At 48.3% G+C, this 9,791-nt stretch overlaps 1 protein-coding gene across 1 annotated transcript; it reads right to left on the bottom strand.

The window, feature by feature from the left end:
• Positions 1–5,040: 5,040 nt before the first annotated feature.
• LOC123150100 (glucan endo-1,3-beta-glucosidase 14) lies at positions 5,041–7,701 on the bottom strand. Its single transcript, XM_044569900.1, has 2 exons — positions 6,418–7,701; positions 5,041–5,318 (listed from the first exon to the last, which is right to left on the bottom strand). Exons 1-2 carry the CDS (start codon positions 7,633–7,635, stop codon positions 5,247–5,249), a joined length of 1,290 nt encoding a protein of 429 aa, XP_044425835.1. The 5' UTR covers positions 7,636–7,701; the 3' UTR covers positions 5,041–5,246.
• Between the last annotated feature and the right edge of the window lie 2,090 nt (positions 7,702–9,791).

The raw sequence follows: 9,791 nt of genomic DNA, 5'->3' as shown, positions 1-9,791 counted from the left end.
CAATATGGTGGTTCATGCGGAGCATCAAATTATAGTACATATACCTGCCAATAGTGTGAAACCTATCCTTACATTGGTAGTAGAATTTTAACTGATAAGTCTTGCTATTGTGTATCATTATTTCTGCAGGCTGACCCCCGAAAAACGCCCGGAAGATACATTAATTGCGAAGTATTCACTATGCATGACCTTGTGCATGACCTCGCAAGATCAGTCATGGTTGACGAATTTAACTTGGCGGGCCCCAACTGCCGCTATGCATGGCTCACAGAATGTACGAAGCCACTTAAGTCATTCACAACTTCACCTGAAAAGCTAAGGGTGCTACATAAGGTGCAACATGACTCAAGGCCGTATCAGTTCCATCGTGATGCATATTCACCAGCTAAGCACGCCCGTATCTTAGATTTAAGCAGAGCCAAGTACCATGAGTTTCCAGATTCTATTGGTCGGTTGAAGAAACTGAGGTATCTTAGTGCCCCATATCTCGGTTATGGAATGAATCTTAGGTTTATCGGTATGCTCCGAGATTTGAATTATCTCAACCTTCATCAGTGTGATGGTATCTCATCATTGCCTGAGTCAGTTGGTGAAATGAAAGGTCTGATGCATCTTGAATTATCATGTTGTGGCAGTCTAAAAGGACTCCCACATTCGTTTTCAAAGCTCAGAGAGTTGGTATATCTGAACTTAGCATACAGTTGCGCTGTTTCAGGAATACCCCAAGCATTAGTTGGCCTTACCAAACTCCAACACTTGGAATTATCACATTGTGAAAATCTCAGAGGGCTGCCAGAAGTCATCGGCAATCTCACTGAACTTCTCTATCTGAATCTATCAGGGTGTATGCATCATATCTTTGACAGCTCATCAACAGGTCAAACGGAGAGTTTCATTCACCGTATCTGTACCCTTCCTGATATGGAACACCTGGACCTGTCTTTTACTGGCCATCCTCTTATTAGTATACCAGAAAGTGCTGCTGCCTCCGGAAGCTGGTCCTCGAAGAGTGCAGCCAAATTGCTAGGCTTCCAGAATGTGTGGCTAAAATGGATTGTCAAAGACTTTGGCTTGTTGCCAATATTTCCTGTAACTGCCGATGATGGTAAATGTTACAGCAACCTTGGCTTGCTTGAGCATGTAAATCCTGACAAGCTGTACATCAACAAACTTGAAAATGTGAAGTCCCGAGAAGAGGCACGCAGTGTAAAACTGATTGAAAAACAGAGGATTGAAGAATTGTTATTAAGTTGGTGGAACCCAGAAGCTAAGAGATCTGTGGATGACATGGAGTTGCTGATGGAGCTAATGCCACCAACCTCTTTGCAGAAGTTTCGGATATCTCGTTATATTAGTGCCAGCTTTCCAGACTGGCTAATGAGTATTGGCAATTATCTGCCTAATGTTGTCCTAATGGAGATGTTTGATTTGCCCAACTGCAACAGTTTTCCACCCCTCGCCCAACTACCACCAAACCTCCGGGTGCTTACTCTGAAACGCATGGAAAGCCTGGAAGAATGGAACACGACACTCTCTATTGGTGAGGATGAGCTCATGTTCCGTAAGCTTGAGGAAGTGAATATATATGATTGCCCTAAGTTGAGGATAAAACCACACCTTCCTAGAGCTGCAACTTGGAGTATAAAGGGAAGTGATAATGTGCTCATATCATGGGCAGAGAGCGTGTCACACAATGATGCTCCATCATCTACTCCGGTAGGAGTGTCTACTAATCTGACAGTTGAAAACGAGGAGGTGCCTTTGCATCAGTGGAGATTGCTTCACCATCTACCTGCCATCAGTGATTTGCACATCGAACGTTGCTGTGATTTGACAAGCTCACAAGAGATCAGTTGGGCCCTCGGGCCCCTCCAATCACTGAGATTGGAGAGCTTGGTCCAATCAGAACTGCCCGGATGGGTAGGAGAGTTGTCATCTCTTCAGCAACTGGTGATAACGCACTGCAGGAACCTAGAGGAATTGCCTGATATCATGAGCCAACTCAAACAGCTGCAAACATTAGCAGTGGTTATGTGTGATAGCTTCAGACAGCTGCCGCTGTGGTTGGGAGAACTTACGTCTATCGAGAAACTTCGAATTAGGCTCTGTCCTGCTATCACGACTTTGCCAAACAGCATACAACAGCTCACGAATCTCCAAGAATTAGAAATTCTGGGCTGCCGTAAGTTAGAACAGTGGTGTGAAGCAGAGGAGAATAAGCCGAAACTTGCTCACATAGAACAAAAGGTATGTGCCCTGCCATATATAGAACGTATTCCATCATCGGCAGTACCACATTTTTTTTTCTGCTCTTCACTTCACTGATGATATTTTTCTAAGAAAAGAAACGTCTGGATATTCCATGCCCTTTGCCTCACGATTCTTCCTTTTTGCCCAAATGATAATATTGACTTCCTATATTTTATATTTGGCAGAGGCTCTATTTCGGCCCGAGGAGGGCTGCCATTCCCGCCAGCCGCCGATGATCCCCACTACGGTGGCCCTTGCTGCGAACGAAAATAAGAAAGTGATGCTGGAGAAAAGAAAGCGGAGGCGCGAATCAGGATTTTGGCTGCTCGATCGAGTCGGTTGAGCCCTCGTCCATTTGATTCAAAACTCTGTAGTAATTACTACCACGCGGCTCCAACCTTCTCCTGGTATGTGTAAATGTACATGCCCTGAATTAAAAATCTCTAGCGTATTCCAAGCAGACATATAAGAAATCGAAGTGTGGGGATAGTTGCCTGTTACCTTCGTCAGTAGATATTGTGCTACTTTGTTATCTGCTTCACTTGACAAAGAAAATGTGACCCACTCTCTCGGAAATAGTGCTTTTCCTTTGGTTATTTGCTCTGTAGTCATAGTTGGTAATAGTCTGAACCTCTTACACTGACGATCCCATCTTCAGAGCAATGTATTCTTTCTGGTTTTATTGGATAGGAGGAATAATGAAACCTAGTTAAGCCAACATGGCCTGACAGGGTTTGAAACATAGCTGTAAAGCAGGGCTGAAACAGGGCAGTCCTTAGATTAGTGTTTGTGACACCCTGCTTTCATTCTGCATAACCCTGTGTGCCTGTGTCGTTATCTTGGTCCACGTTACCGCAACCAAATCGGCATGAGGCTCCAGTGGAACGTCTAAAGTGGGGTACATCTGAAATGTCGCATTGAACCTCGCGGAAGCACTCCATTGGGTGGACCGAGACCGACGCATCCTATTCGGTTGCATATATTGGGGTAGATTGATAAGAAGGATGTTCTTCGCTCTGCCGCTCTTTGGAGCATTTGGTCTTTATAGAACCATATTTGCTTTCAGGGGCGTCCGTCTCCTTGGTGAAATCTGAAGTGCGTCTTGGGGAGGATGAGCCTGTACTGTACTGTACCTGCATCAAGGAGGATCAAAGGGCAGGGCAGGGATATTTGCATGTTACCTTCCGCAGTAGATATTTGTTATCTGCTCCCTTGACAAAGAAAATGTGATTCGTTCTCTTGTACAGAGTGCTTCTTGCTTATAGTTATTAGTTGTGGAGTCAGAAATGAGCTAGCTGTTTGGCCTCCTTGACTCTGCTAGTAGGTAATAGTGTGAAACGGTCTGAAACCTTGACCTGGCAATTCCATCTCGAGTGTAATGTAGTCTTCCTTGTTTTGTTGATATGAGAAATTGCAAAACCTATCTAAGCCAACATGGCCTGACAGAGTTGTAAACCAGCACAGCTGTAAAGCAAGGATGAAACAGAGGCGGTCCTCAGATTAGTGTCTGATCTCATGTCACCCTGCATAACCCAAATGGACACCGCTTTAGAAGCTCGGGGTGTCCGAAACGATGCGTAAGGCCCGAGGGTCCCTCACCGCATCTGCAAAGTCTGGAGCGTGCTGCTCGACGAGTGCATGTTTCAGGCCGGCCTAGGTGATGGCGAGCGATGATGTTCACTCGGAGGGTGATGAGCGTGGCATACCTGAAGCGATATCTTACGAGTTACAAGACGAGCGGACATACGATGACCACTGTAAGTCACATTTGTTTTTGACAAACTCGCCGGTACATTCAGGACGCTCAGCTTCTGCTTGGCCTGAGGAAAAAAGCATGGCCCGTTACGCTCCAAAAGAGAGAAGAACAGCCAAGAAAAGGATTCTTTGCCTTGCATTGCACCGCTACATTCAGGGACGCTCAGCTTCAGATTACGTGCCGTCGGCCTCTTTGACATTACGGCAAAAGCGATCGGCCGGTTAGGCGGAATCGGTGGAAATGGATAGGCAAAGAAAGCTACTACGCTCGGCAGCGCACCGTTGGATCGCTTGACTGAAATTTAAAGTGGCCACCGCGCTGCTGTATACTACTATACACGGATGCTTTGCCTTCTTTTCGAGCCATCTATCTCTGCTTTCTAGATAGACTTATTGAAATGAAAGATGGCGCTGGCTGTGGCTCCAACCGGGGTTCTGTCCAGTTCTCTCACACTCGAGTCAGCGTCACGGTGCGCGCCGTCCTGGCTGCGTGCAAAGATATTTTGCGAGTCCGGCCACCTGGGTTTTGATCTTGTGTGGTGCACTGGCACGAAGTAACCCAAGGCTATGGGAATGGATGTGCCCAGGGTTGATTCAGACATGTAGCTGAATTCCGCAGCACGTGCTAGAATTTGTTTACAGGTCCTTTGATTTCTCCTGTAATTGGAACTGCCTGAGTATTTTAGGAACTTTCCATTCATCAGTTAGTTTGATGCATGCTCCGTGTAAAAGAGTAATAGAGTGGAACGAAAGTACAGACTTGCATTCTGTAGGAAAGAACATATGGCAAAGATGAACGCCGTTCTTGTTGCTCCATCACCGGACTAGAATTCATCCACGTGCATGGATCATGTGCCCGGCTCGATCTGCTCGACCAATTTCTCAAATGAAGAAATTTACTCAAGTGAGGTGTTTCAGAGGAATTTCTGGTAAATGAGGGTAAAAAGTGTCGCAAATTCAATCTGAATCTCATGGGGCAAATCTATCATATGCTAAAATAGACCGGACATGAATCCGATCAGTGGAGCAATGGCATCAACCAACGTGGTATATATATATATCAGTGTTTTCATCTCTTCTTCTACACAGCTACAACACGGGAAGACCAACCATACATACTGGCTGTCCGGACAAATAAAGAAGAAGAAGAAGAAAAATTCAATGAATCAATATATAGCATGTGCGCAATCTGCAGCATGTCTCTCTCTACATACATACATCGTCGTCTCGACAGTCATGACTCATGACCACGACACCATGGCCAGAACGGCGGCCATGGCCGCCAAGCTTTCCGTGCACCGCCACCTCCTCACCTATGTATGTAACGAAAGCAGGAGCATCAACATGGAGTAAAGTGAGATATGTCTATGATTCGAAAGTGGAAAACAAAAGCATTGCTTGTAAAGGAGGGCTAGCATCAACTGCACTGCTCTGGTATGCTGGCCTAGCTAGCACACGGCATGCAATGCAACTTTACTTGGTGCCCAGCATGATTGGTTGCACACTGGATGACTAGATCTATCTATCCGTTTGCTTTCGTATGTGTGAACAAATTTTGCATGGCATCTTAATTTCTGAAATCAAATAATCAAATTTGTATGCTGCTAACTTCACATACTAATCAGAAGTATCGGGCTATAGTACTATCTCCGATCCATATTATTTCTCGCTCCAACGGATGTATGTAGCACTGATTGAAGTAGCTTATTTGTCGGTAATTATTATTCAGGAGAGTGCATTATATCCTGAAAGAGTGAGCTACACCATGGTTTTGGGTACCGGGCGGTAAATTCGGTTACCGCCCGGTTACCGCGTTTCCCGCTCCCCCACGAGAATCATGTATACCGAGCATAAAATTTCAAACTTTTTGAATTTTTTGAATTTAAACTTCTATCTGCTGTTAAATAAGGTATATCTCTTACTGTAACATAAGCATACTTGCGTCCCAGTGGTAGGGATCTTCAACCAGCAACTGCGGGTCTTGTGTTCGAGGAGACGAGGACTGCCAGCTGAACTTTTTCCTTCTAGTTTTTAGAAGCTGTAATTTCTACAAAAACATGGGCGTGTGAAGGTCGAACTCGCGACCAACATGTGCAGCGCACTGGACCAGACCTCTAGCCACTGCGCTAGCACTAGTGTGGACTACTTTTGTGCTCAAGTCTTATGTATTCTTGTCTTAAAAATTTTGAATTCAAATTTTGATTTTAAATTTCGCTCGAAATTTTTCCGGAATTTCGTGGTTACCGTGGTAACCGAGTTTACCGCCCCCCTCGAGAAAAGTGGTCCATTCGGAATCCAAAACCTTGAGCTACACTAACCAGAAAAGCTAACATTATCAAAATTATACTCTGCTTTTATTAGATATCAAATTCAGGTACACAGGTTAATGCATTACGACGTGTAATCACGTACCTTGTGCGTCGCATCGGAAATGGTGTAGAGTCCGCCCGGGCCGACGGCGAACCCGTCCGTCCCGGCGGGCCCTTCCCCCACCACCATCCCGACGCCACTATCCGTGCCGTTGCCGCTGCCGTCCCCATTGCTGCCCCCCTTCAAGCCTTTGATCGTGGGCGCCTTGACGCCGACGTCGTACGCCGGCGTGCCGTCCGGCTTGAACAGCCCGTAGTGCCGCTCGGAGGCCGGCCCGGGCTTCTGGTCCTCGTTGAACAGCGCGAACACGTACACCTGCAGCGGCTCCCCGGGCGCCGCCGGCGTGCCCTTCCCCTGCGCCACCAGCCGCATCAGGTTCCCGTTGTACCTGGCCGCGTTCTGCGGCGTGGCGCCGGCCTCGTCGCCGTCCCCCTGCGACGGCCACCCGGTCTCCGACACCCGGATCTCCACCGCCCGCCCGTAGTCGGCGGCGCAGATCGCGGCGCGCACGGCGTCCACCTGCGCGTGCAGCATGTTGCCGTACCGCAGACCCGTGGCGGAGTCCACCACGGCGGCCGCGCTCGGCTCGAACAGCACGTAGTCCAGGTCCACCGTGCCCGGGTCGGCCTTGTAGGCGAAGTACGGGTACGCGTTCACGAGGAACGGCGAGCCGGTCTTGGCGAGGAAGGCGAGCAGCGGCGTGATGTAGGGGAGGAGGTCGTGCCGGAACGCGGCGGAGGAGGGCGGGAAGGAGGAGGAGAGCACGGCGAGGGAGTGCGCGGTGGTGACCGCGACCCGGGAGGTGAGGTTACACGCCGCAAGCGCCGCGTGGAGCGACTGCATCGCCGGGAGGAGGGAGCGCAGCATGGTGGCGTCGGAGCCCGTCAGCACCTCGTTGCCGACGGTGACCGCGGTGATCGACGTCGCCGGGAGGTGCGGGAGGATGTTGGTGCGGACCCAGGCCGCGGCGGCCGAGGGGTCGGAGGCCAGGCGCGGGACCATGTTGTCGGGCAGCCCCACGGTGAAGTCCACGCCGGAGCCGGCGAACGCGCTCAGCACGCGCGCGTCCGCGTCGTACAGCTTGACCTTGGTGGCGTTCAGCGCGCGGAGGAGCACGGCCGCCGCCTGCGGCGACGGCAGGTTGTCGGCCACCTGGCCGTAGTTCACCCCTAGCGCCGCGGAACCTCCGCTGGCCGCCGCCACGTCCAATGCAAGCGCGGCGACGGCAACGGCAACGGCGAACAGGTGCCGGAGCGCCATCGGAGCGGCTAGCCGGAGTAGGAAGAGTGTGGTGAAGCTGTCTGACAAGGCCGGGAGTGAACTGACAGCACCGTAGGAGAACGCGAATCGCGCGCTTTATATCGAAGCTGTTTTTGTGTCGGCTCTGAGAAGGTGCGGTTGGCAGGCTGGTCGCTTCCATCAGGGCCGTACAAGATCGAAGACCCGGTTGAGATTTCGTGTGGGGTCTCGCGTGCACGAATCACGAGGCTTATTTACAGTCTGGAGATAGACAGCTCGGCGTTGAAATTGCCAAAGTGGTGTCGGACCTACCAATACGAGACAAAGCAATATTTTTGTCCTTTTTTCTGAAAACAAAAGTTCTACTACTACATTTGAATGGCACTTTGGTTTCTTCATGTTAATATCCATTTAATGCTATTATAACTATCTATATCTGAATATCTCGCATCTTTTTCTTTCTCCTCTCACAAGGCAACTGGAAAAGCCTTTTTCCCTTCGATCTTCGTCGGTGAGCCCGTGGATTCGCCTCCGCTCCGGCGGCCGGTGGCAGGGAGGGTATTCCTTGTGTCTCGGCTTAGATAGGTAGGGTTTTGATTCTCGCAAGGGCGACGCTCGGACGGATGTCGACGCTTCTTCTTCGAGTCAGTCTTCGGGGTCCGATCCTCCTCAAGTTCGTTTGTTGGGACGGATTACGCAGAGCTCCAACATAGATTCCTACCAGCTCCTCGCAGCGGTGAGGTTAGGGTTTCTCGTCGTGCATACGCAATGGCGAGATTTGGTGTCAGGTTGTTCATATTGATTCAAGGGTTCAATGGCGACGACTGCGGCTCCCGAATGTTGGTCACAAAGACTTTCCCATTGTCATCGACAAGATCAGGCCGACTCTGGTATGCGAGCGGCAGCGTGTCGGCGACTCGTTCTGACGGTGGCAATGGTCGTTCGGTTGTTCATGGACCTCGATGTAATTTTTATTATGTTTGGGGTGCTTTGTACTTTAGGTGAATTTTTATAATAGATAATAGATATGGTATTTTGGCAAAAAAAAATTGTCCCCTGAGATCCAGATTCATTTGAGAACTGAGCACTAGCTCAATGGTAGGGGCATGGATTTTCAACTGCATTTCTCGCTCTTTAATAAAAATATGCCGATGGTTGCTTGCCCCTCTGGTCTCATTTTCCTTTTTAAGATCCAGGTTCATTTGTGACACTTTTTACCTTATTTAGCAGAAATTTGTCTATAAATTTTCTACTTATCGAAAGTTTGTACTACTACAATAGCAGGCTTATAGCCCGTTTACATGGCAATTTTGTCTATCTGAAGGAGAGAGAGACATGAGAAAGTAAGGGGAGTGGACTATTACGCAAGAGGCTAGCTATATGTGTACTCCTAAAGAGATACAATAAATGTGAAGAAAAAGATAGAGAAAAGATGATTAAAAGTACCAATCTTATAGCTAACAGTAAGTGATAGCTATAGATTATATGGCAATATCATATAGCCAGCAGTTGGTTGTATTATTAACTATACTCTTAAGCCACATTGGTTACCCTTACTATAGCCGCAACTCGTTGTGGTCTCGTTTCATCGCGCAAGAGTTTGGGAGCAACCACACGTGGCAAGGCAGGCGGCGGGTGATCGCTGAAGGAAGACTAGATATATTGTGTTCACCCCAAAAACACAACACAATGCAAAACCCTACCACCTGCTGCACGATGAGAGTTAGATGTAGAGTTGTGGCCCGAGTCGTGGAAGCCGTTCTGGAGAAATTTTGAAAGGGAAAAAAAACTCGATCAAACTTGCTTAAAGGGAGTATCTTGGAGAAATTCCAAATAAAAGCCATGAGAAATGCAGCAACCTGAAGGCTGTGGGGTAAAAAGTGTAAGTGCCTCGTTTCATTTGAAAATTGGCCCAGTAGAGCTAGGGCACATGACCCATTCTTCACGTGGATTAATTCTAGTCCGTGATGCAGCAACAAGGACGTGTTCCATCTTTGGCAATTGGCATATGTTCTTTTCTTGAGAAGTTTGCACTTTCATTCTTCTCTTTCCGCAGACCGTGAGACTAGCTGATCACCGATAACTGCCTAAGATATTCAGAGAGTTCTCAAGAGAAAATGACCAGCTACATGCTCTCTCCTTGAGTTCATAAGCTGTCCAGATGAACAGACTTAGCA

Source organism: Triticum aestivum, chromosome 7A (genome assembly GCF_018294505.1).
Source record: "Triticum aestivum cultivar Chinese Spring chromosome 7A, IWGSC CS RefSeq v2.1, whole genome shotgun sequence".
Taxonomy (NCBI): domain Eukaryota; kingdom Viridiplantae; phylum Streptophyta; class Magnoliopsida; order Poales; family Poaceae; genus Triticum; species Triticum aestivum.
Note: the sequence above shows the minus strand (reverse complement) of the source record. Positions and strands in the feature narration are given on the sequence as shown.